The sequence below is a fragment of the Anopheles funestus genome, chromosome X, assembly GCF_943734845.2.
Source record: "Anopheles funestus chromosome X, idAnoFuneDA-416_04, whole genome shotgun sequence".
NCBI lineage: Eukaryota > Metazoa > Arthropoda > Insecta > Diptera > Culicidae > Anopheles > Anopheles funestus.
Window position 1 is genome coordinate 18671340 of NC_064597.1, and position 27770 is coordinate 18699109.

Sequence of the window (27770 nt, forward strand, 5' to 3'; positions counted from 1 at the left end):
TGACGCGCTGCTGCTTTCCAATGCTGCCACTGCGTCATCCGTCCTAGTTGTCTCAGCTGCTGCTGCTGCTTCGTGCCTTCCTTCCGCTGCTGCTGCTTAATTCCGCCCGTCCGTAGCCGCTACTTCCGGTGGGGTCTAGCTCCTGCTGCTGCTCTGGTTACTCGTTGCTGCTGCTGCTGCTTCCGTTGTCGTCATCCTTTGGTGCGGTCACGGCGGCAGCTGTTGCTGTCCCGTTTGTTCCGTGTTCCGCCGTCGTTGTTGTCGTCTCCGTCTGGCCGTAGGTGGACTTTCCTCATTCCATCTCACTTGGAGGTTTCTGAAGATGGTCCTTGCGGCGGTCCGGACTGCTTCCCATGTGTTGCTGTTGGCACACATTTCCGCTGCAAGATTTTCTATCGTCAAGCGGGTGTGGCTCTGCTGCTGCATCTCGTGTTGGGTTCGAGCAAACCGTGGACAGTGGAACATTACGTGGTCGACATCTTCCACTTGGTGTTCACACACCGGGCAGTTTGGCGAGCCGTCGAGGATGCCTTTTTCGACGAAGTAGCTCCGGAGAAACCCATGCCCTGTAAGGAGTTGAGAGAGATAAAAATCAATTTCTCTGTGCTTGCGATTTACCCAGGACATAATGTCCGCGATAATTCTCCTCGTCTTCATCCCCGGCGATCTCGGCTGCCCCGCTCCGGCTGTCCATTGTTGTTGCCAGCGTCCCATGGTCTCTTCCCTTTGCCGCTTTCGTATGTCCGGTTCTGGACTTCCCCTCGCTACCTTTTCGTCGTGGCAGCGGATGTCCTCCTCTAGGAGAAGGACTAACGGGATAGTGCTTGCGACCACGCAAGCGGCATCGTAGGAGACCGTTTGGAAGGCACTGGCCACTCGAAGAACTCCTGTGCGGTGCGCCCTCTGAACCGTGGTCCGGTGAACGTCCTTCTGAAGAAGCGTCCGTCCCCACGATGGTGCCGCGTAACGGACAATGCTATTCCCTAGAAACTGACCCTTCGAATATTCAAATGGCCGTTATAGAAATTCATCGCCTTTTCCGAAAGGAGGTTAAAGACGATGTTGTTTAGTTTCGGGCTTAAGCCCGCAGCATCTAACTTTTGACACAGTAGATGTACTGACACTGAGTCAAAAGCCCCCTTGATGTCAAGAAACAGAGAGGCCATCATTTCCTTTCGGGAATGAGCAAGCTCTATTTCGAATACAAGCAGCGCCAAGCAATCGTTGGTATCCTTACCTTTGCGAAATCCAAATTGGGTACTGGACAGAACGCCGTTCGACTCTAGTCAATTGTCCAATCTAAAATGAATCATTTTCTCAAAAAGTTTTCGCAGACACGATAACATAGAAATCGGTCGGTACGAGTCAAACTCTGATGCTGGTTTGCCAGGTTTCAACAAGGCGATAACCTTCACCTCTCTCCATTCCATCGGGACGGTATTAAGCTCCAACATGACGTTGAAGAGCCTCAATAGCCGTTTCTTCGCCAGGTCTGGAAGGTTGTGGAGCAACTTGTTCCTGATACGATTCCCATTCCTGGGGAGGAATTTTTGCTGGAGTAAAGTGCAAGCGAAAGTTCGACCATTGTAAAGGGTGAATCTATTGAGGAATCACTGTCAGGTGCACTTTGTATGAAAAGTGGTGCTTGAGCGAAATCTGGGCAGACTTTTTGAGCAAATGGCTTAAGCCATGCCCCGGAAACTCTTTCACTCTCGCTGGACGCTCTGCTATTTCGCATCCTTCTCGCCATGCTCTGAAAAGAACTGAGCGAAGTGGAAGGACAAGGGTTATTAACATACCTCTTCCAGTAGCTTCCCTTTTTTGCCTTAAGCAAGTTTTTGCACTTGCGCTCCAGTCCTCTATATTGATCATACAGAACAGTGGAGGCAGTGGCTCTATATTGGGCAAAGGCCTTCCTCTTCGCTGAGAAAGCCACTCGACAGTTCGCATCCCACCAAGGAGTAGGAGGTCTGATAAATTTCCTTCCCTGGAGGGGCGGCCTTGTTTGGGCACCAAGGGCGCACTCATTTGTCGCTTGAACAAGATTTTTATATTCCTCGTATGGGGAAAAACTGGCTACTTTATGGCGCAGCTAAGCGGACATTAGTTCACCGTATTTCGTCCAGTCGATGTTTCTCGTCAAGTCACATTCGACGGGAAAAGGATCGGCTGTACGACTTCTATTGATAATCGAGATCTCAATTGGCAGATGGTCACTGCCAAGCGGGTCTTGGATAACTTTCCACGTTGAATCCAGCCCTAGGGATGACGTACATAGAGATAGGTCTATTGCGCTATTTCGTACCATAGGTGATGACAGTCAAGTTGCTTCACCAGAGTTTAAGATTGTCAAGTGTCGCAGAAATTCCTAATGATTGGTGGTCGACTATCATCGTGCGAGGAGCTCCAATCTTGTCCATGAGCGTTAAAATCGCCTAGGATGAAAAACGGCTGTGGTAGAACCTTAGCTAACGTTTCAAGATCCTTTTTGATCTTCTCAGGTCCAAGATTGGCTCCCGGTGGGATTTAAATATAAGCAATAGAAACATCAAGATTACCTATCTTTGCCTGGATAGCGACGTATTCAATGCCCTTAGGTGTAGGGAGGGGTATTCGGTTGAAGCTGAGACTACTTAGAATACCGATTAATACTCCCCCACCACGTCCATCACTGGCTTGGTCGTATCGATCTTGACGTATAATATTATATCCCTGGAAGGTTATAGTTTTTTTCTGGTGAGAGCCAAGTTTCGCTTAAGGCAAATACATTGCAATTATGTTGCCTTAAGATTTAGCAAAAGTGTTTGTTTTGTTTTGGTACGGCAATGCCTTCAGCTCGAGCTGTCAATTTTGAACGTAGTGGCACACGATTTGACCGTAGTGGCACGCTTTTGAAGGTGATGGCACGGGATTTGAAGCAGACGGCATGCGGTTTGAGGCAGATGGCACGATATTTGAACGTAGCTGGAAACAGGTGTAACTTTAAATGAATCTATTTTACCAATAAAACTTCTGCAGTTCCATTGTCGAATGGTAGGCATTGTACATATTATTCGTCCAAGCGGACCATCATAGTAAGACAAGGCCATTGCTCCAGCCATTGTTTGACCATTGCTCTTAGGAAGGGAAACGCCAAGGGAATCATACCCGCAAGTGGCTGCGGAAGGTGGAGGGACTCGATCAGAGATTGTAAAATCTCTGTCAGGCTAGGAATCTGAGAGAAGGACCTGGGCTCACTTGGGAACGCCAGATTTTTGGAACTCGATATCCTGCGGGATTTCGAGGAGGAACCAGCATCACGTGGGGGATCATCCCGAGGAGGGCGTTGGTGTGGCGCTGTTTCCACGTGACGCCGTGGTACCTTTTTGGGTAAAGACTGTGTCTTTTTTTTGGGTCCTTTTTGTTGGCATTCTAATAATCCGCTTCAAGCCGATTCACACATGGCGCTTGTTTCCGACGTTCTTCTTGGTTGATTCATTTTTGCAGCTTGCTTCCGTTATCTGAGCTTTTTGCACACTGAGAAAAAAAGCCAGAGAAAAATGTCGAATTAAACGAAATATATATAGATTACTACTACCTAACATATCATTTGGTGAATTCTACACACACGGTCACCGTTAAAAAAATATCCGTACTTCAATTAATGCATAATTTTGAATGAAACTGTTGAAACATCACTCATGTGATCGTCTTTCAATGTGACCGTTTCCGTTTAGTTTCTGGTTCAGAACACTCGGACAGCTTTTTGGATGGTGTGGGAAGTCGAGTTTTGAATGATTTTCTATGAGTGTTTTTGGAAAACGATTTATACTGATAACAGTAAAAAACAACGAAGATAAGATTCTAATTTTTGTTACAAACCGAACATTTCGCGTTCCTAGTTTGTTAGTTGTATTCGTATTGTGAAGCAAATATTTTTTTATTGGTAAAATTGGTTTATTGTTGCGTAATAATACACAAGAACAATCAATATTGCCTTGGCGATTAACAATTACCAATTATATTTTTAAATAATTGACGCACGATAGAATTCAAACTACTCCTGTCCAGCATTCCCAAATCGTGTGGTAAGCCAAGTGCGTCGTTGTTTAATGTATTTAATGTAATGTATTTAATGGGGTTATAATGCGCTAAAAATTGCTAAAACTTTCTTTTCATTACTCCAACGGGTTTTAATTGTTTGATTGTTCAGCATGTTGTTTCATTTGAAAATTAATTTTAAAATCTTAAACTACAATCCATTAATTTAAAAAAAAATTAAAATCGCAAACCGTGTTTCTTACTGTATCAAAGCTATTAAATGTGAAACCCCTTAACTCGCACATCAGCCCTTACATGGAGAAATGCAATAAAAAACCAATCGATCGACCATTTAAAGTTATTCATGTAGTAACTGGAGAGCTCCATACAAAGCAGAATCGATCGTTCGTTGTACACTGTAAAAATCAAACGTTAATTTACTCTAGTATAACAGCTTTTTATTTCAGATTTTTAGCTTGACAGTGTGGAATTGGAATGAATGACATAGCAGACCCAAGTGATAAAAAATATAATGGAATGAAGCAAAATGATCAAAACGAATATTGAAAAATAAATTGAGGTTGAACTGTTGTAAGGACCCATATAGCAAAAATTGTGCGAAAATCCATTCATTTTTGCAGGGTTTGACATAACGAACGATCGAACCTGAACAATCGTTCCCCAGAAACACTCCCATTAACTCGCGCTCTCGCTTGCGTCTTTCTCCATTTGGTTCTTGTTTTAGACTGCGCTGTGCCGCTCAACGGTCCTACCAACCGTGCTGCCAAACCTGCAGTACTTCAGCCGATTCTAACTGTTAAGCAAAATTCAAAATATCCGTTAATTACGGATTTAAAATCAAACATAGCGGCCATCTAAATTAACTAAATTTACTAAAGCCCATTGCTTCAAATTCTTTCAACTGGCAACAAATAGATTCGGTTTTTCCGGTCTCTTGTACGTGTCGCCGGTTGTTTTTATATCTACTACCCTAACTATGCCATCTTTCCCCGCGTATGTCCTAACGCGTGATGAATCTTTGAATCATCATCATTAATAACGACCATATTTCCTTCTTGAATATCAACCCGTTGTCTGTCACGCTGGCTCGCATTCTGCAGCTCACACAGATACTCTCTACGCCATCGCTTCCAATGATGTTGTATCATTTGTTGCAGCTGCTCGAAACGTTTTAAACGATTGGTCGCATCAGATATGTCAGGATCCGGAATGGCAGACAAAGGAGCCCAAATCAAAAAATGTCCCGGTGTTAAGATGTCTAATTCCATAGGGCCCTCTGATAAAGGCGTCAACGGTCGACTATTAAGTTGGGCTCCAATCTGCGTTAGCATGGTTGTCATCTCTGCGCAAGTTAACTGTCGGGTTCCGATTACCTTCAGTAAGGTCCTTTTGGCGACCTTCACGGCGGCTTCCCAAAGTTAGGAGCCAATGGAGGTATAAAATGCCACTCCATATTCATGGTTTTCATGGATTCGATGATGTTATCGATTTGTTAAAATTTTTCAATAAATATGTTATTAATTATTAGTAAAACAAAGTTTAACACATCTTGGTAAAAACCAAGCAAAAGTACATAATGTAATCGGCCCTTAAATCGTGATTTAAACATTCTTAGGCAGCGCGCTGTGAACAGCCAAACAAACCAGACAAACACGACACTGTTCCAAAGGTGCTCTGCCAATTGTCGTGTAGAACTGTCACTCCATCGACAATTTCAATGCCTAGTACTGTCGCTAAGCAATCTTTCCAAGTTTTATTCCAATTTCGGTGAGTTTATGTATGCTAAAAATCTGAAATTCTCTGTTCCACAATAACTATTAACAAAGCAATCCAGCACACAAGCCGCTTCGGTGAAATTTGACAAGGTATAGAGAGCTTCAAGGTGTGACACAGACATGCAAGACAAAATCAAACTGTTTTGTTCTATGTCGTGTTTGTCTGGTTTGTTCTATGCAGGTTGACAGAGCACCTCCATATGATTGCATGGGTTTGTTCTTGTGTTTTTGTTTGGTTTGTCTTGTTCGAGAAGTGACAGTGCGCTGCCTTACGTAGCTAAAAACAGACATTAATATGCATGCAGAATATACAGCAAGATCCCGCAGTACGCAGTAGTTGATAAGTACAGGACTATTCAGTATGTGTATTATTAAAAGTCAACAGTTTACATCTAGACAAATTTTTCTAATCGCTATATCCTCTTGAATACCGCCTTGCTAAAGCAAAAAAAAAATAATATTTTCGGATACATAACGGCTAAAATTCAAAACCATGAGTTAGCCTGTCATCGCTGTTATTCAACTCCCCAACTCATAATGGTATAAGCTCTGGCGATAGCCGACTAGTCAGCTGCAACCCAACCAGCCAAACCAGCATGCTTTCCCGCTTTGGCAGGTTTGATAGTTCATAAGACAGAACGAGAAGGTATGTTGATATTGCTAGTTGGGAAACAAAAGAACTTTCGAGCTGTCAGTTGTCCGCGCATACAAGTATGCATCACATATTCTCAGCTTAAAAACGTTGCCAAAGGCAAGTGTTAAAATAAAGAATTGCAGTAAAGGTGTTCAATATTCCGCTATTCAATTATACATGAGGTAATTTTTTGTACATGTATTTTTTATTCGATTATATACCTTTTTTCCTTATTAACACAGCTTTATCATTTTTACAGCCAATACTACAGTGCGATCATCATTCGGCTTAATTTTCCCCACCTAAACCTTTATCATGGAAACAAAAGCATTGAAAAAACGCAGGCTAGTTCCGGAAAATCGAGTTTTCAATGAAAATTGGAAGCTTGATTATTTCGTTACGCAGGTGAAGGACAAAGTTATATGTGTTCTATGCTTAGAAACAGTAGCTGCTTTGAAAGAATACAACATAAAACGTCATTATCAAAAAAAAAAACACTTGGATCATGGAAAAATGACCGGTCAAGAAAGAGCTGATCATTTCAAGACTTTGTAAAAAAAACTGAAAAAACAGCAGAGTATATTTACGGCTCAAACATTTTCGGCAAATATAGCAGTGAAAGCAAGCTACGCTGTAAGTTTGATATTGGCAAAGAAAATGAAATCCTTTACGGATGGCGAAATCATTGAAGAATGCCTAGCTACTGTCTCAGATATTGCATTTCCAGGAAAAAGACATAATTTCAAGTATAAGCTTGTCTCGATTTACCATAGCCAGAAGAACAGATGAATTAGCGAGTAATATAGTTCAAACACTCAAATTACGCATAGAACAGTTTGAATGGTGTTCTGTAGCTCTGGACGAAAGCTGTGATGTAGGAGACATTTCACAATTGGCAGTGCTTATAAGGGGCATAGATAGCAATTACAACATAACTGAGGATTTGCTAGAGCTAGTTCCAATGAAAGGCACAACACGAGGAAAAGATATATATAAAGAATTAAGATCGGTGTTTGATAGCTTCAATATATCCTTGAAAAAAATTGTGGGAATATGCACTAATGGTGCAAGAGCCATGACCAGTTTAAATGTGGGTGTCGCAGGTTTATTACTGAAAGATGTTCAACAGTTGACAGGAGGAGAAATATCTATCATTCATTGCATTATCCATCAGCATAACTTATGTTCAAAAATATTTAATTTGGATCATGTTTTAAAACCTCTCATTCAACTGATCATTCAAAAAATTATTTTGCGAGCTCGAGTATTAAATCACTGGCAGTTTAAAGAATTTCTTAGTGATCAATCTTAGGTGAAATCAATGTGAATATGGTGATGTAATTTATTATTCAAAAGTTCGTTGGCTAAGCAAAGGTGATATGCTGAAACGAGTGTATGATTTGAAAAAAGAAATAATTTCATTTTTGGAGATTAAAAGCTATCCTTTTCCACAAATACAAGATTCAATATGGTTGGAAGACTTTGCTTTTTTAATAGATTTGACAGGACATATGAACATCTTGAATATTGAAATACAAGGAAAATTGCAATTTATAAATGAAATGCGTGACAAAATTAAAGCTTTCGAAGCAAAACTGAGGCTGTTCCGCAAACAACTTGCGAGTACAAATTTAGCGCTTTTTCCTAATTTAAAAAGAGAATTTCCTAAAGATTTGCTAAGATTTGTAAAAATAGTAGATAATTTAATAGAAGAATTCGAAAAACGATTTGCGATCTTCAGGAATGATAAAACATTATTGGATTTAGATATTTTTGCCTCACCTTTTCATGTGGATGCTGAAAAGATAGATGAAGAGCTTCAAATTGAGATTATTGAATCACAAAATAACGGTGATCTGAAAAATAAGTTCTTGGAAAATGAGTTACATGCGTTTTATCAAAAATACTTAAATATCCAACAATTTCCAAAATTGTCTACGCATGCTAAGCGCGCAACTGTTTTCAATCATGAACCATATCAAAAATGAAAGACTCACAAGACTTGGAGATGTAAGATTGAAAAATTGCATACGAGTTGCAGTTTCATCAATCACTCCAAATTTAGACAATATTATTGAAACTCATCAATCTCAAATGTCTCATTAGATGTAATGTTACATGAAATTTGAACTATGAACGTAACATTACATCTGATGAGACACTTGAGATTGATGAGTTCAATAATATTGTCTAAATTTGTGCCTGTTGGGGCGGCCCGGTGGTGCATGTGATAAACGGCGCCGGTCCACACGGCCGGACCGGATTCAAATCCCATCCGGACCGTTCCCCCGTAGCAAGGACTGACTATCCGGCTACGTGGTACAAAATAAGTCTAGTAAGCCAGAAATGGCCGGCGTTACCTGTGTAAGGTCGTTAAAGCCAAGAAGAGAGAGAAATTTGGGCCTTTTCATTTTTGATAAGGTTCATGATTGAAAACAGTTGTTCTCAACCATATGTTGATTCAAACATACTCATGCGCGCTTAGCATGCATAGACAATTTTGGAAATTGTTGGAAATTTAAGTATTTTTGATAAAACGTATGTCGTAGTCTCTTAGTCTTAAGACCAAAATTATTGTTGCGGTGGATCGCGTCCACTGTGCGACCGCCATGTGTCAAACAGATTTGACAGTTGACCCCTGATAGGAGGGTAGTGCGACCTGGCACATGGCCGGCGAACAGAGGTAGTAGGGATCCGGAAGCCGAGTTAGAAGGAGCGGAAATTTGGACTACGTTTGAATTTATCTTTTGTCTTTTTATCTTCTTATCTTTTTTTGTTACACTTTACTGCTTAAAATAAACCACAAGTGAAAGTTAATTCCAGACTTTTATTTTTCCGCATTGTTGGACTGCGCCAACAATTTTCAAACGTAAAGTCGACATCTCCGGATCCCTAAGATCGCGCGCTTGTGTATGTGTGTGCAATTTGGCGACCACGCTAGCAGAACAATAGGTGTTTGCGAGAATACGTGGTAAAAGCGACAAAAGGACACGCGCGTGATATCGAAACTGGAAGTGTGTTCGTGTCGGTGTGAAAAAGGTGATGGACAAAACTGATCTTTCAGGGAGCGAAAAAAGCCGTACCATGCCAACCACTAGATCGCAAAAAAGTTCATCCGAAACCGGAGACGTTCCAGAAGGCGCAAGCGGGTCCGATCTATGGCCTGTCGAGATGCGGCAGGAGGAGGAACGGCGTGAAAAGGAAGTCTTCGAAGAGCGTATGAAGGAGATGCGTAGGCAGTTGGAGGAACGGAAAGCGCGCCATGATCAGGAGTTACAGCTCCTTAAGGAACTGCACGCACTGCAAATGAAATGTGATGCAGAAAAGAAGGAGCAGGAAGAGATGTTCAAGCAGGAACGAACGCGTTTGCTACACCCACACCAACAGGACGACGAACAAAAGAGCATTCCACTAAACTGTGAGGAAACCCAAGCCTTGTTGGAGGGAGGGGATACAGCAGTTTCGACAAAGACGGAGCAGACAATTGTGCCGGCCGGTGACGGGTCGGGGCAAAGTTTAAGCAGGTTGACGAAAGAACAGATTGCAACGAGGAAGAGCATTTCCACGAAACTGCCGAAGTTCGCCGGTGAAGCCGAAGTGTGGCCGTTGTTTATCAGCAGCTACACACACACCAACGAAGCATGCGGTTTCACCAACTTGGAGAATCTACAGCGTCTCCAGGAGTGCTTGCATGGGGAAGCGTTGGAGGCAGTGAGAGGACGATTGCTGATGCCTCATTCGGTTCCAGGCGTGATCGCGGAATTGAAGCGTCGATATGGAAACCCAAAACGGCTATTGAAAATGCTGCTTCGAAAAATTCGGGCTACCGAACCCCCGCGAGAGAAACGCTTGGTGACGTTCGTGGAATTCGGGACGAAGGTGCAACAGCTATGCGATCACGTAGAGGAATGCGGTCTAACCGAACACATAAGCAATCCACTGCTAGTTGACGAATTGGTGAACAAATTGCCTTTGCAGTACCAAAGAGAGTGGTCTCGCTTCGAACGGGAGCAGAATGATAGCTCGTTGTTGGGATTTTCAAGGTACATTTCAGGATTGGTGGATGATATTTCGGATGTAATGGAACGCCTTGAAGACGACCGTAATCCCACACAAGAGAAAAAACGGGTGAATGTACACGCTACCGAAACATCTTCTACTCAGAGAAGCGAATCTTGCTGGAATTGCGGAGAACAGACTCATCGACTTAAGAACTGTGGAAGTTTCAAGCAGATGCCTTTGAGTGAAAAAATGAAGCGGATTAAAAATCTACAGTTGTGTGAGACGTGCTTAGCAAGAGGCTGCAACGGGAAGTGCGCATACAAGGTTAGATGTGCAAGATGTAAAGGTCGTCATCATACACTGCTACATAGGTCTGAAGAATCTTTGCACACCAGTAGTACGGCGAAGGACGTCGTTGTGAAGCGGGATACGGTGGTTGTATTCCGAATGATACCAGTGACGCTTTACTATGGAAGCATGACGTTAGACGTGATGGCGTTTATTGACGAAGGGTCGTCAGTCACCTTGCTCGATGACTCAGCCGCAAGGCACCTGAACGTGTCAGGTGTGCCGGAGCCGTTGGTGATCAGCTGGACTAACGACATTAACCGTCACGAAAACGAGTCCCGCTTGGTGCAACTGATGATATCGGAGCGAGGTTCAGGGCAGAAGTACGAGTTGATCAACACACGCACCGTGTCTGAATTGAAACTTCCCATGCCGTATGTGACAATCGCCGACCTCAAGTGTAAGTACGCGCATCTTACAGACATTTCTGCGAAGGAATACCTTCCACAGCGGCCAATGATTATTCTGGGACTAGATAACGTACATTTGTTTGCTCCCATTGAGTCTCGTTTAGGAAATGTTGGGGAGCCCATCGCTGTACGATCGTTACTAGGTTGGTCGATATTCGGAACGGAGAGATGCTCGAGAATGTTCAGCGCGTATTTGAATCTACATACGGCTTCACAAATGAGTAATGAAATGTTGCACGATCTAATAAAAGAGCAGTACAGGCTAGAAGATCTAGACAAGACGACGCATACGATGCCTGAAGCAGCAGATGAACAGCGCGCTAGAACCCTGCTCGAATCTACAACGTGTCGTGTGGGTGACCGTTTCGAAACTGGTCTCCTGTGGAAGAATGATGTTCGCCACTTTCCTGACAGCTATCCAATGGCTGAAAAACGTATGCAATCCTTAGAGCGAAAGCTGAATAGGCAACCACAGTTGAAGGAGGTTGTGCTACAAAAGATGGAGGATTATCAGCAAAAGGGATATGCTCATAAAATCAATCCAAATGAAATGCTAGTACCCGGTAACAGCGTGTGGTATATTCCGCTTAATGTAGTGCAAAACCCAAAGAAGCCGGGAAAGGTACGGCTAGTATGGGATGCAGCGGCATCAGTGAAAGGTGTATCACTGAATTCAGAACTTCTTAAAGGGCCAGATATGCTGATACCGCTTCCAAACATCATCAGCAATTTTCGAGAAAAGGCAATAGCTTTCGGGGCCGATATCAAGGAGATGTACCATCAGATCCGGATTCGTGATGCTGATAAACAAGCGCAGCGGTTTCTTTTTGGTTATGATTCGTCGGGTCGGCCGCAAGTCTACGTCATGGATGTTGCGACTTTCGGAGCAACGTGCTCGCCGAGCTCTGCACAATACATAAAAAACTTGAATGCCGCACAACATCAGCATGAATACCCTGAAGCAGCTGAAGCGATCATCAAACGTCACTACGTAGACGATTATTTCGACTGTACTGATACCGTTGAAGAAGCTGTTTCATTGGCAGAGCAAGTGAAATATGTCCATTCTAAGGGCGGATTTCATATCCGCAATTGGGTGTCCAATTCTACGGAGGTGTTGAGCGCTTTGAAAGAAGACAACGCAGAAGATCGAATACGCTTCAAGGGAGAAAATACCGCATCAACAGAACGAGTGCTTGGCATATCCTGGTTAGCAAATGAAGATGTATTTTGCCTCAATTCGGAGAACAATGATAATGCATTGCTAACAGATCTGCAAGAGTCGCAACCGTCCAAAAGAAAAGTGCTCAGCTTCATAATGGGACATTTCGATCCAATGGGCTTCTTCGCACCGATCACCGTGAGAGGAAAAATGTTGATGCAAGATATTTGGAGAACTGGCTGCAACTGGGACGAACCTATAGAGGCGACCTGTTACGAAAGGTGGTGTCAGATGATTCAGAACATGCAGAATGTTGGTCTGCTGAAGATACCACGTAGCTACTTCGGGAAGGCTTTATCGAGCGAGATAAAAGATGTCCAGTTGCATGTATTCACGGATGCAAGTGAAACGGCGTTCGGATGTGTAGCGTATTTTCGTGCCGTGGTTCAGGGTGAAGTAAGGTGTTCACTTGTGATGAGCCGCACCAAGGTGGCTCCGTTGAAGAAGATCTCGATTCCACGCCTCGAACTTCTTGGAGCAGTGCTGGGAGCACGAATGGCGAAGACAATACGAGACAACCATAAACTGGCGATTGACAGAGTGGTTATATGGACAGATGCCAAAGTCGTTTTATCATGGATCAGATCGGATCATCGTCGGTATAAACAGTTTGTTGGATTCCGTGTAGGTGAGATACTGGATCTCACTAACATATCTGATTGGCGCTGGATTCCTAGCAAGATGAACATAGCTGACATTCTGACGAAATGGGGAAAGGCTCCAGATATAGGACCAGATAGTGATTGGGTATGTGGACCGAAGTTTCTTCGAGCGGATGAATGTTGCTGGCCTGTTCAAGAGTTACCACCTGCGAACACTACTGAGGAGCTAAGAGCACACCTTCTTATACACAATGTGGAGCTGCTGAAAGGTTTCATCGATGTTAGACGTTTCTCGAAGTGGACCGTATTGGTGAGAACCGTAGCTTGTGTATACAGATTCATAGCGAATTGCATCAAGAAAGCTAAAGGAGAGCCGATTGAGACGCTACGTGCTACAGTAAATCAACAGAAGATCCTGATGGCAGTTGGTCTAACCACTAAACGTACCCCCCTGCAACAACCCGAATATGCGAATGCGGAGATGGTGTTAATAAGGACAGCTCAAGCCGAGAGTTTCATCGATGAGTGGAAGACCTTAATGAAGAACAAAGAGTCTTCGTCAAACCAATGGATCGGCCTGGAAAGGAGTAGCCCGCTGTTTAGATTATCTCCTTTCATAGATGAGAATGATCTAATTCGCATGGAAGGGAGGACCGAATATGCAGAATCGCTTCCTTACAACATGCGATTCCCCATCATCCTGCCGAGTGACCACTACATTACTGGATTGATTATACAACACTATCACGAACGGTACGGACACGGTTATCGAGAGACGGTAAAGAACGAACTACGTCAGCACTACTACATTCCGCATCTGGATGCAGCTGTACGCAGGGAGACGGCGAAATGCATGTGGTGCAAAGTTCGTCGTAACCAACCGACAACACCGAGAATGGCACCTCTACCCCCTCAACGTTTGACGCCTAACGTCCGACCGTTCAGCTATACTGGCGTTGATTACATCGGGCCGTACGAGGTATCAATTGGGCGGAGGACGGAGAAAAGATGGATCGTACTATTCACATGCCTGGTTGTACGCGGTATCCACCTGGAAATAGCACACAGTCTTTCAACGATGTCGTGCATGATGGCGTTGCGTCGGTTCATCTGTCGGCGAGGCTGGCCGATAGAGTTTGTATCGGACAATGGTACAAATTTCAAAGGGGCGAGTCGCGAAATAGTTGGAGCTTTACGCGACATCGAAGAGGAGTGTGCGGACCAGCTGACGAACGCGCGGACAAGGTGGACGTTTAATCCGCCGGTTGCACCCCATATGGGGGGCGTGTGGGAGCGGCTTGTAAGATCAGTAAAGGGTGTTTTCGATGCGTTACAAGACGGTAGAAAACTAACAGATGAAGTGTTATTAACAGCGATAGTTGAGGCCGAAGACATAGTGAATAGTCGACCCTTAACAACCGTAACACAACTAGGTAGCGAAGAAGAGGCTTTAACACCTAATCATTTTTTGAGAGGGTCGTCCAAGAGTGACGATAGGGACATTCCTATGACGTGTTCGAAAGAGGCTCTCAAAGATGCATACAAAAGATCTCAACTTCTCGCGGATAGGATGTGGTCAAGATGGGTTAAAGAATATACGCCAACGATCAATCAAAGAGCGAAGTGGTTTAAAGAGACGAAACCTCTAAAGGTTGGGGACTTAGTATATGTTGTAGATGGGAAAGACAGGAAGTGTTGGGTTCGTGGTAAAATTGAGGAGATCATAGTGGCTAGGGATGGTCGGGTTAGACAGGCGTGGGTACGCACGAATAATGGAAGATTCAGAAGAGCTACAAACAAGTTAGCGGTTTTGGAGATCGAATAGGGTAACACTTGTTAAGGACTTAACAGGGTTACGGGTCGGGGAATGTTGCGGTGGATCGCGTCCACTGTGCGACCGCCATGTGTCAAACAGATTTGACAGTTGACCCCTGATAGGAGGGTAGTGCGACCTGGCACATGGCCGGCGAACAGAGGTAGTAGGGATCCGGAAGCCGAGTTAGAAGGAGCGGAAATTTGGACTACGTTTGAATTTATCTTTTGTCTTTTTATCTTCTTATCTTTTTTTGTTACACTTTACTGCTTAAAATAAACCACAAGTGAAAGTTAATTCCAGACTTTTATTTTTCCGCATTGTTGGACTGCGCCAACAATTATTGTTGTAACTGTGCCAAAAACTGAATTGTTATCGTGAAAAGAAATAAAACTCGTAATTAATAATTTCCAACTAAAGTAAGTTGTTTCTAGTTTTAACAGAAATTAATGGATTGGACCCGAATCTATTGAAATGTTGCAGGAACATTGATTGCCAAATCGTAAGAACCAATTGTTATTGTTTGAGAAAAGAAAAACAAGCTGATTTGTTTCATGTTTACTTTAACGGCAACATTTTCCAAAATATTTTTATGTAGATATTGTAGTAAAACTTTCTTTATATGCATTTGCTTCCAGCTAACGCTGAATCACAGCCCCATTAAATTTACATTCCTATTAAAATTTTAAATTTATAATATTGAGAAAAGGTTGAGCAAAATGTCTATGCATTTATCGAATAAAATACTTTATATTGCACATATATAAACGTTAATTACTTATATAATTATACATATAAATGTAACATATGGATGGATTGATGGATTGATAGTACATAACATATTGCAAGAATGTACTATCAATCCATCGTGCGGCCCGCCACCTTCATTTCATTTTGAATGTGGCCCGGAGCTCAAAAAGGTTGCTCATCCCTGATCTACACCATTTACGTGTCTCCATTTGTATCCCTTCGTTAGATCCTGTATCTCGGATACGCGCTTCACTAAAAATGTAGCCCAAGAATATGAATGTATCCAGTGCATGTATCCAGTGCAGTATGATGGTCGCGTCCGTCCACATTAGAATGTCCATTTCGTGAACCTTGAATGCTTGTCCCACAATCCTCTGCAACCTAGCTGCCACCAATGCAGCACAAAGCTTCAATCGAGCCAAACTGATCCTTTCAAGCGGCGCTAAACGAGACTTAGCAGCAAGAAGTTGAACTGTCACTGCTCTGCTGCTATCAATCGATCGCATGTATATACAGGCTCCGTAAGCAGCCTCCGAAGCGCCGGAAAACAATTAAGCTGAATTACGACAGGATCCGTAACAAGAGCATACCGTGGAAAACTGATATCTTTTAACTGCTGCAATTGCGATTGAAAACTGCACCACCGCTCCTGCATCTCGTTCGGTAAATCTTCATCTGCTTGTAGCCAACCACATGCTTGCATGCCTATCTTGGCACACATTATTACGGGAGCCACCAATCCTAACGGATCGAAAATTCTCGCCATTAAGGAATAAACCTTTCAGCGTGTCCACATCTCACGATTTACTGGAATGTTTGAGTCAATGTACAACTCTTCCGTTCGCGGTAGCCATGCAATGCCAAGGGTTTTGATAGGCTCTTCAGGATCTTCAAACGTCTTTACTTCAGCCGACGACATAGCTTCCGACGGAACGTTGCAAAAAATGCCCCTTTTATTAGAATTACATTTGGTCAAATGTAATCCACCGCTCCTTAATAACTTGGACAGCTCGGCCTGCAGTTCTATGGCTTCCTCCTCACTTTCGGCACCGCCAATATAATCGTCGACATAAAAATCCTCAAGCAATGCCCGCATATCCAAATAAAATACATCACCCTCGTCGTGTGCCAATTGATGCAGCACTTTTATGGCTAAAAAGACCGATGGGGATATACCAAACGTCACACGTTGCAACTCGTATACTGCTAGGGGCTGATCTGATGAGATGCGCCACGGTATTTGCTGGAAGGGTGTGTGTTACGGATGTATTTTGCTTGCAAATACATTTGCTTGATGTCTGCGACCAAGGCGACATGTTTCCGTGCAAATAGACGTAGAGAGACATTTCTCGCGCGACATTTCTCAAAAGTAGCTCAATTCTGCAAACAAAGCAAATTGCTCGGCGAGACATTTATGTGCCTACTTCGTTGGAATATTTCTATGTGTTTCTATGGAAATGACGTTTCGATGCTGTTTTTTATATATGGACTTTTCATCGCTTTTCATCGCATTTCATCGAATATTGACGAGAAAAGCCGCGGCGCGAAATCTCGCTCTACGTCTATTTGCATGGTTTCATGCGAAATCTCAGCAGTAATTTCAACAAATTGTCCTAAATCACTGGACCAGTCATCAAAAGATCGTTAAGAGATTTGTTTGAGTCTGTCTGAGCTGATCCGTCGAAAACCGGTCGTACCTTCGTGCTATTCGTATCAAAATCTGGGTCTGCCAGTACCAAGTTTCTTGGAAAACACTGCCTGTTTATCGATTTTGTAGCTGCCCCTTGGTATGAAGTGATTTTTGGTAATAACAGAAATTGCATATTTTCCTCGTAAGAGCCGTTCCGAGAACCCACACTTGTCTTCACTGTATTGGCAATTTCGACCTCCTCGACTCGACCTCGACTCCTATTCCAGTTAGCCGAATGTTATTTTTAAAGAATGCGAGGCTCTTGGTCATCAAATTAACTTGTGACCCGCTATCTAAAAGAGCCCTGGCAGGTAGCCATTTATTTCCACTGATACCCAAGTTAATCAATGCCGTGCACAGTAACATGGAAGTGTCCATTGTTTCCAAAGAATTCTTAAGCGTTCACTACCGCAGTTTCATTTACAGGTGGTTCCTCGCGGTTTGCTGGATTTGCTGCGACTTTGCTGCTCTCATCATGTAACATGAAATGATGCTTCCTGTTACAACGATGACATCTTGCACCGGAAAAATATTTCGCCTGAAAGTGGCCTGGTTTTAAGCAATTTGAACAAATTCTTTTGCTATTAACCACTCCGCGACGCTGGTGTACTGCTAAACGACGAAATAATTCACAGCTTTCAATCATGTGGGAACCATTGCAATGCGTACACTTAACCTCCGCAGACACCGTAGACGCAACACGCTTATCACTATTGAATTTATCAGCAGTCAATGGTCTATCCACAGCAAAAGGATCCATGATACGGGTCTGGGTTCGCAAGAGTCTCAGCAAATCTTCAACCGAGTTTTCGCCGCTCTCCTCGACATGTCGCTCCCACTTGTGCTGCGTGCTTTCGTCAAGCTTAGATACGATTATCTGCGTCAACATGACGCTCCTAGCTGGTTCAGAATCTTCAAATTCCGCTCCAAGCAATCAATCAGTCTATGAATCGCTGTAGTGTTCACCCACTTGGCAGAAATCGCATGAGAGGGGGGAAATTTCTTCATTCTCGCTACCCCTGACCCTCACTTTCGAGCGATCGTGCGACAAACTCTCACTCCACCACCCTACCTCACTCACACACGCTCCTATATTCTATGTAAACCCTCACCGCAACCTGCGTCACCAACCCACCCCACACCTGAACGGTCCCATACTCGAAGTGTTAGACAATTTTGGTTCCACACTTTGAAGCCTGTCGAGGTGTGTGGCACTATATTGTTTTTCGCTGTCTCCTTTCTTTCACTGCAAAATTGCTTTTGCCCTGTCTTTGGCGTATTCCTCTCATTCGATTTCTGCCAAGTGGGTTTTGCCAAGTGGGCAGTGGTTTACGATTGCCTCGGTTAACGGTGCCTGAATTCTCGGAAAAATATGAAGAATGGCTCTCATATCACAATATGTTTTTGGTAACATGAGAACGAAAACTGTCTCTGATTGAAAAAATGTTCTATTTGAAAAGATCACTTAACACGTTGACCGCCACATCACCCATTTCGTGGGTGATACAAACATTTCCCGGGGGGCCACATCACCCAACTTTTGGGTGATGATAAAAGCGCACAACGTACCGTGTACGAAAGACACTAATACCATGCCGAGCTTGCGAAAGGCGCTAAAAAAACGAATCATTTCTGAGAACGATACAGGGTTTTTCTATTCAGTTTAGACTAGCTGCACACTTTTTCCTACTCGGCGTACTTGATTTTTAGCAAGCAGCGTGTTTTTTTGCCTACCCGCGTCAAAAACCAAGTGGGCAGAGCAGGAAAAAGTGTGCGGCTAGTCTAAACTGAATAGAAAACCCTGTAATGACATAAAATGAGAAGTTTCTTCCCGAACACAATAAGTTTGTCTTTCTTAGTACCATATTGCTGTAAATTTGCGATGCACTGCGCACCAACACATACGAGTGAGCCTCGGGCGGTTCGCGTGGCCTCACGAAAAATTTCGCTCAAAATTGCTTGGCAGTCAACGTGTTAAAGGAGATGCGATTAAGGTTATAGATGCTTTATTTTGTGTTCTCACGCACTGTGATAAATGTTCACGGGTAGTTACGTAACACAAATATAACATATACAAAATACTATCTTTATTTATTTTAATACAAGAACCTTCACGCGACGCGAGCTCCGCATGCTCGTACGGTACTAACACGAATGCCCGGTGATCGTACGGCCGTCCCGTGCCAACGTCCTTGCTCGGATGCAAAATGGGGGAAAAATGGTTGCGCCCACGAGCCTAGCACGTGGGATCGCTGGGATGACATCTCTTGTCATCTAAGGATGTCGCACGTCGCGAACAGCCCAGATGACGATGTCGCGTGACACAAGACGTGTCCACAACATCTCCCCCTTTTAAGATGTTTGGTACGGATGAAGCCTTCGGGGAACTCTTCTCACACGAGAAGAGCGGCGAGGCGGAAGTACCGGTTGGGTCTGCATGGGACGAAGGAGCGGCGATGCCGATGTCGTTGGTTCCTTGGTTAAAATGGGGTTGGAATTAGGGTCAGCTGTGTTAAAACAAGGCTTCGACTCGGCTATCGTAAAAGATGCAGGCTGTGAAGTTGTCGTCGTTGTAGAAGACGTCACGGGTTGAGATGGCACGGATGAGGAAAGTGAGCTTCGCGATGGTACCGGAGGCTGCTCTACAGTGCTTGACTCTGCTTCAAATGGCTCTAACAAACTCCAAGCATCCAAAAGTGTGTTAAACGTTGTGGCTCTCCGCTGGGGATGTTGTTGATTATCGTCCATCCGTCGTCGCAGCTGATTAATATGTGATTTAATAACTCCGCGTTCAGTGGTGCTAACGTCGTACAAAACATTACCACGCCGTTTTATTATAACCCCCGGTGTCCATTTCCACGTGTTTCTGGAGTATATTTTAGCAAAAACGAAATGTCCTGGCGAAAACTCCCTCTCTTGCTCGTTTTGGATATTGGCCTCTTTCTTCTTAATCGGGTGTAATAATTCGAGACATGTGCGAATGTTTCTACCAAACATAACGGAAGCTGGTGTACTGTGATGTAGTTGCGGATTGGGCGTTGATCGGTATGTCTGTAGGAATATATCCAACGCATGCTGCGGTGATGAAATATCAAACGTAATCTTTTTGAGGGCCCTTTTGAAAGTGTCGACAAACCGCTCAGCCTGACCGTTTGACTGAGGGTGAAAGGGAGGAATCGTCTTGTGCTCAATTCCGTTTCGCGAACAAAACTCTGCAAACTCCGCGCTTGTGAACTGCGTACCGTTGTCACTGACTATAGTAATCGGCAACCCGAAACGTGCGAATATCGATCTTAGAACCGCGATAGTAGACGCTGACGTAGTACTCGATGTTTTTACAATCTCCGGCCACTTAGAAAATGCATCAATAATCAGTAGAAAATAATCTCCGTTGATGGGCCCGGCATAGTCTATGTGAACGCGCTGCCATGGTGCTGAGGCATCGGGCCATGATACTGGTGTTGAATGTACTGGTGATTTCGCTGCTGCTTGACATGCCTGACAGGTTAGGACGATTTCTTTGATGTCTTCATCGATGAGTGGCCAATAGATGTGACTTCGCGCCAACGCCTTCATTCTCTGTATACCAGGGTGCCCGAGGTGCAGCTGCGCAAGACATCGTTGCTGTAGAATTCTCGGAATCACCACTCTCTCTCCAAACAGGATGCAGCCCTCGATCTCCGACAAACTTTCCTGTCTGGCGTGAAACCTAGCAAGTTCACCACTGAAGGAGCTGTTCTGTGGCCACCCTTCTCTGAGATACCTAAGTACCTTTTTTAGTGTTGTATCATTCATTGTTTCATGCTCAACATCTCTAAAACTTAATGGGTATGCAGACAGTGCATTTATGGCCAATGCTCTTATATCATTCTCCAGATTAATACGGGCAATCACGTAGTCCTCATCTAGCTTGGCCTGCCCCTTTATCAGACGGGAGAGTATGTCAGCATTCCCGAATTTTTCGGTTGAAACGTATTCAATATCAAAATCATACAATTGTAAGGTTAGCGCGAATCGCTGTAGCCTATTTGCAGTATAGACCGGTATTCCCTTTTTTGAGCCAAATATTCTCAGTAGAGGTCGATGATCAGTTTGGAGACGAAATTGACGGCCATAGATCATTTTATGAAACTTCTTCACTGCAAACACGATCGCCAGTCCTTCGCGATCAATTTGACTATAACCTTGTTCAGACTTTGTTAACGCTCTGGATGCATGCTGTACCACTTTTATCGAACCGTCTGAGAATCTGTGGCTTAAAGTGGCGCCTATGCCGACAGATGATGCATCCGCAGCTACGATAATTTCTGCATTCGGGTCGTAATGTGTGAGAAATAAGGGAGAACAGAGCAATGCTTTGAAATTTTTGAACGCGGTCTCACACTCGGCTGACCATACAAAGTCGTTGCTATTTGTCAGAAGTTTATCTAATGGGTACCGAAGGTCTCGCATTCTTGGAAGAAATTTACCATAGTAATTAATAGCTCCTAAAAACGAGCGGACCTCGCTGATGTTTGTTGGTGTTGGCAAATTCTTAATGACTTCTATTTTGGTAGGATTAGGACGGAGACCTTGACGATCGATGATGAATCCCAAGTATTCAATTTGATCTGTCCTAAAGGCGCACTTTTCAGCGCGGACGGTGAATCCGTACTCCTGTATGCGACGCAGGAGCCTTTCAAGGTTTTCATCATGCTCTTCTTCTGTTTTTCCTCCTACAACTACGTCGTCCATGTAGCCAGATGAACCACTAAGACCGGCCAGCATTGTATCTATTAGTTGTTGGAAGGCAGCAGGTGCAATTTTAATACCCGGTGGCAGGCGGTTATAATGATACAATCCTCGGTGCGTGTTAATGGTGAGTAACGACCGGTATTGAGAATCAATCTCCACCTGCAAAAACGCATCGGATAGGTCAATCTTGCTAAACAATTTGCATCCAGCCAACTTAGCGAAAATGTCATCAGGCAACGGAAGCGGATATTCATAAGGGAGAAGAGCTGCGTTTAACCCTGTCGAGTAATCTCCGCATATACGTAAATTACCATTGCTCTTTCGAACGATAACGATGGGGGCGGCCCACTCCGAGTAATCCACCGGTGAGATTATTTTCAATTTTTCCAATCGATCTAGCTCCTTGTCGACAGATTCTAGCACCGCGTAAGCGACCGGTCTTTTTGGACGGAAAACCGGCCGAGCATCCGGCTTCAATTGAAGTTTAATGCAGGCCTTAGTACACAATCCAACTCCAGTAAAAACGGCAGGAAATTTGCCTTCTAGACTTTTGGAAACAGAATCTGCAGAGACGCGATTGCAAAATGTGTTCATTGGTACTGACCCAAGGTCAAAGAGGTCCACTAGATCGGCTCCCAGCAATAACAGGTCAGCTCTGATGACCCGAACTGTTGCCTGACGAGATGTACTCCCGATACTGATATCTGCTTCGAATTCACCTTCTAATTGGAGATTGCTACCTGCTGCTGATCTTGCTCTAACTGTTGGTTTTCGTAACCGTGGTTTCCCCAGACGTTCCCATAGATTCTGGTTTATGATGGTAATGTCGGACCCAGTGTCTAGTTGTAGTTGCGTAGTTACGCCGTTTATAAGTGCGTTGACATATTTCCGTTTCTGTTTAACCCGGCATACATTTACTGTTACAACTCGATTGTAGATAGTTTCTCTTTTGACACGACGTCGGTTAGCCGTGTTGCAAAATCCATCACGATGTCCGGTACGACCACAGTCTGTGCATGTATGGTTTGTAAACGTGCATTCCCTCATCCAATGTAGCGCACCGCATAGCCAGCAGGGATTTTTTGGTTTGGCGAACGACACGTTCTCATTGTTTTGCTGTATGCGTCTTCCGCGTGCGCTAAATGTGGAGCGTTGTTGGAATGGCTGCTGATGTGGCATCGCTGCAGACTGTTGCTGTTCTCCGCTTTTCACCGCTAGGACCTGTTCAGTCGGACGTGTGATCATGGCACCTTGTTTTTTGATGGTATCCAAACGCTTACATTCGGCAGCCAACTGGTCTAGAGACATGTCGCGTTTGTCTTCGATGCGAGCCAGGAGTCGGGTGCGGATATCTGTATCTTCTTCTTCTCTAAGTCCACAAACGAAAACTAAACATTTCAGTTGATCCTCCGTCAATTTCCCAAGCTCGAAATCAATGCAGGCACGATTTACTCGAGATGCATAAGCTAGCATGTCTTCCGATTTCGGTCTTGTAACGTTGAAACACTTGAAACGTCTGCTAAGGAGTGATTCCGATTTGCCGAAAAGCTGCTTCAGTTTATCCAAGATGGCGTCGAACGAAAAATCATGTGGCAAGCTAGGCAAAATGAAATTGATTAATCTTTCGTGCTCCATAGGACCTAACTTACGCAGTAACAATCTAACTCTGGCTGCTTCGTCGAGTTGAGCGGCATCCTTGGTGAGCAAACCCTCGTAACGCGAGTACCACGCCTCAAACGTTATACCAGGTTCGGGTTCGAATCGAAACTCGTTGATTTGTTTCGCTATGCCGGCACTTATCGACTCTGGATTGCTGATTATTGCGGGTTGCGGATGAACCTGGGGTTGCTGTTTCAACAGCTGGGCTATAGATTGCTGTTGCTGAGCCATTTGCTGCTGCTGTTGTGCCGTTTGCTGCTGGAGTTGTTGCAGGACTTGGAGCATGGAATTTCCGTCGCTGGCAGATGACGCCGCATTGATGAATGAGAGCAATGGCGTCTGAGCTGCAGTTTGAGATAGCGGAAAGCTTCCATTTTGTGCTGCTGGCACGTTGATGCTCTGCGCGGGTGGCAGGTGGTGGTGCTGTGCAGTGGCGGCGTCTATATCGGTTGGCCACTGCTGAGATAAACGTCGCTGCTCGTCTGCAGCGGATGTTCCCGGGCTGGTCATTCTCCGTCGTTTGCGCGTAATTTTGCTAACGTGTACGTACGCGTTTCACTGTGTTCCACTGTATGTCGCTTGTCCCTATGACTAGATTTATTATTATTTGGTTCACGCTTTCACTGTAACTTGTAATCCTCGTCGCCACTTTTGTGTTCTCACGCACTGTGATAAATGTTCACGGGTAGTTACGTAACACAAATATAACATATACAAAATACTATCTTTATTTATTTTAATACAAGAACCTTCACGCGACGCGAGCTCCGCATGCTCGTACGGTACTAACACGAATGCCCGGTGATCGTACGGCCGTCCCGTGCCAACGTCCTTGCTCGGATGCAAAATGGGGGAAAAATGGTTGCGCCCACGAGCCTAGCACGTGGGATCGCTGGGATGACATCTCTTGTCATCTAAGGATGTCGCACGTCGCGAACAGCCCAGATGACGATGTCGCGTGACACAAGACGTGTCCACAACACTTTACAAGCGAATATGCCCTCAAAAAGCGGCACGTGAACGCTATGCTGCATTGTCGCCGAATCAAAGTAATGCCCACTTGGCAAAAGTCGTACGACATCGAGGCTTATTAGCCGGCTTATTAAAGGCTATCTAGCAACTTAGATAGCCTCGTTCGTTGATCGTTCGCGGGGGTGGGGGAATCGGGTACAGGGGGCGGGGCGTATGCCGTATGTACGCTTGTATATAGCCTGCAAGCTTGCAGGCTTATTTATAATAAGCGTTGGTAGCCTAATATGCTTCAGTGTGTCCCGTTCTTTCCTTCGCTTTTTTGTTCTTTCTCGCTTTCCCTTTCTTTCCTATTGCTGCATTCGGGACACCCTCGTCCCGAACACACCACGGCCGTGAACGAAATAATTACCAGGAAATACATTCGAATTTTTTTTTATTGCTCATACGCTCATCATGCGCAAGCGGTCGCTGGACGAACAGGTAAAAATACTGCCGGCGTTCTGCGAAGCGGGCGGTGGGATGGGATGCCTATGTTCGGCAGTGGTTTCTGTAAATATATAGAAGAAAAAAAACGGAGAGACATGAGAAATCTTTACACTTTGTTTTTTTTTTCTTTTCGAGTGTTAAAATGCGTACCTCTCAAGACGTCGAATATTCAGCACTCTCTCCGATGTGATTTGTCCTGCCATCCTGCGGTTTAACTCCGGCTTCAATTTTTCCGCTTCACGGCCAAACTCTTTCCATCAGCTGATCGACTCGATGGGATTCACTACGCACAAAACACATGGATTATAATTAATTCACTAATCACAATCATTAGTTTTCACATTACTTACCGGAGCAAAGAATCTCTTCACAAAACACGATAACGCTTGCGCACACACCTCCGCCTCCAGCAAAGGCCAAACTCATATGAATACGCCAAAGACAGGGCAAAAGCAATTTTGCAGTGAAAGAAAGGAGACAACGAAAAACAATATAGTGCCACACTCCTCGACAGGCTTCAAAGTGTGGAACCAAAATTGTCTAACACTTCGAGTATGGGACCGTTCAGGTGTGGGGTGGGTTGGTGACGCAGGTTGCGGTGAGGGTTTACATAGAATATGGGAGCGTGTGTGAGTGAGGTAGGGTGGTGGAGTGAGAGTTTGTCGTTCGATCGCTCGAAAGTGAGGGTCAGGGGTAGCGAGAATGAAGAAATTTCCCCCCTCTCATGCGATTTCTGCCAAGTGGGTTTTTCGTCACGAATAGCCTTACAGGGCTGTCAAACCTAATTCTGTTCTTACATGTATCTAATTCTATCTTTTTTATCGACAGGGGCAGTACAGCAGTACAATGGCAGTGGATTCATCTCGTGCATCGCTCGTCGTTTTAGATGCTCAACCACGCTGTATGGAAGCTGTACACTTTTCAGCTACATGATAATTAGAATTAAGACACTATTATGCTTTGCATTTGGCACCAATAGGTAACCAATGTGTATGTATTATTTCCTGTAATCCTGTATTCCTACTTATTCCCTAGCTTATGAATTAAACAGTTCCATATCTCATTCTATTTACAGAGTACGAGTTCGATGCTTAAAACAATCACAACCATTTGCATGTAACTATTTGGTATGTATTAGTTCCTGTAATCCTGTATTCCTACTTATTGCCTAGCTTATCAACTAAAAAAGTTCAATCCTATCCTATTCTATCCTACTTACGTTTTACGTTTACGTGTTAAATTATCACTATGTTGCAACTTTAATTGCATCCATTTTTTTAATTCTATCTCGGAACAATTACCACCTAATTCTCTAATAACTAGCAAAATGTTACGATATTTACTTAAAGGTATCTTAATCCCTGCCTTTCCTCTTCCTGTCCATGACAGTTTTAGCAACAATTCAGGACCTATCACGGTATTTAATGTATCACACGCGCGTTTTTTGTTGCTTCCCTCAGCAATATTATTTTTTAGCCACTGCACAAATTCATTGCGCGTATTTTTATTGTCCAATTTCTGTTCCAGGGCACACATGTCTTCATAATTATTCACTGTATCGAAGGTACTTTGGTGGATGTCCGGAAGAGCAATTGCACTGGAGTCAGGAAGCAGCAATTGTATGAGTGCGGTCAGCTTATCAATTTTGTTCTGCATCATAGCGTTCTGCACTTTAAGGTAGCCGACCGTCCTACGCGTCAACCTTACCTCCTTCACCAATTGCCCGTGTGATGGTGCGTTGTTCCGTTTATTATCAGTATTTGGTTTTTGTGAATCCATCTGAAATACGTTACATTATTTTATTAGCGCGTTATTATATACATTTTAGCATTAAGTACAGTTAATTTAAACACTTCTTACCTTAAAACAGCAACTCAGAAACTGTTTACTTTATGAAATTTACTCTGATGATGCACACTTGACTGTGTACCGATTGAATAATAAAATTTTATGTACCGATTGAATAAAAAAAAAATTTCAAATTTCTTTGAATTTCAATTTTGACAATTGTTTTGAAAGGCCGGGCGAAAGAAACCATTTAATACCACTACATGCATACCTACCAACCGCATCTCACCAATACATGCATACCGCTGGACTGTCAAAGCTCACCCACACAACCGCAAAAGCCCGTACCTGAATCCCCTCATTTTGCCCTCAGCCCATACAAAAATCCCCTATGGGCCGAAATTTTATATGGGCCGACGCAAGATGACACAAAATGAGGGGATTGCATGCGATATCTAGCACTTGTTTGCCTAGGGGGGACCCACCACTAGTTGACATAATGCGCAAACTGTGTAGCTGCGCGTAGAGCGTATATGTTTCACTACCTCGAGCAAGTGAGTGATGATATCAACTATAGTTAAAAACTTTCCTGGACTGAAATTATTCTTTATGTATTGTACAATGTACGAGACAAATGATCAGAAAGGGATCCCTGAGACAATGTGTGTTATGCTGAAAACTGTTATTGTTGTTAACAAAATCATTGTTAAAAATCAAAATCGAAAGTTTTGCGGGCCGCATGGGATTAGTAGTTTTTAGACCCCCGGATTAAATCATTCATTGTTCGGTTGATAATATGTAGGTCTTGGGTATCAGGGCTTCCTCCGATCCATTTCCAGACCGA

The 27770-nt window shown here is 43.9% G+C and overlaps 2 protein-coding genes across 2 annotated transcripts; one reads left to right on the plus strand and one right to left on the minus strand.

The window, feature by feature from the left end:
- Window positions 1–9621: 9621 nt before the first annotated feature.
- On the plus strand, window positions 9622–16068 carry LOC125764052 (uncharacterized). The gene is made up of 2 exons (XM_049427882.1): window positions 9622–14374; window positions 15983–16068. Exons 1-2 carry the CDS (start codon window positions 9622–9624, stop codon window positions 16066–16068), a joined length of 4839 nt encoding a protein of 1612 aa, XP_049283839.1.
- Window positions 16069–19327: 3259 nt separating this feature from the next.
- LOC125764062 (uncharacterized protein K02A2.6-like) lies at window positions 19328–24190 on the minus strand. The gene has a single exon (XM_049427894.1). The coding sequence runs from the start codon at window positions 24188–24190 to the stop codon at window positions 19640–19642; it is 4551 nt and encodes a 1516-aa protein (XP_049283851.1). The 3' UTR covers window positions 19328–19639.
- Between the last annotated feature and the right edge of the window lie 3580 nt (window positions 24191–27770).

Excerpts from the sequence above, each read along its gene's own strand:
- LOC125764052 (XM_049427882.1), top strand. The coding sequence starts at position 9,622 with ATGCGGCAGGAGGAGGAACGGCGTGAAAAGGAAGTCTTCGAAGAGCGT. Across the intron at positions 14,375-15,982 it reads TTTCGATGCGTTACAAGACG|CTGCCACCAATGCAGCACAA; the intron begins GTAGAAAACTAA and ends TCTGCAACCTAG.
- LOC125764062 (XM_049427894.1), bottom strand. The coding sequence starts at position 24,190 with ATGACCAGCCCGGGAACATCCGCTGCAGACGAGCAGCGACGTTTATCT.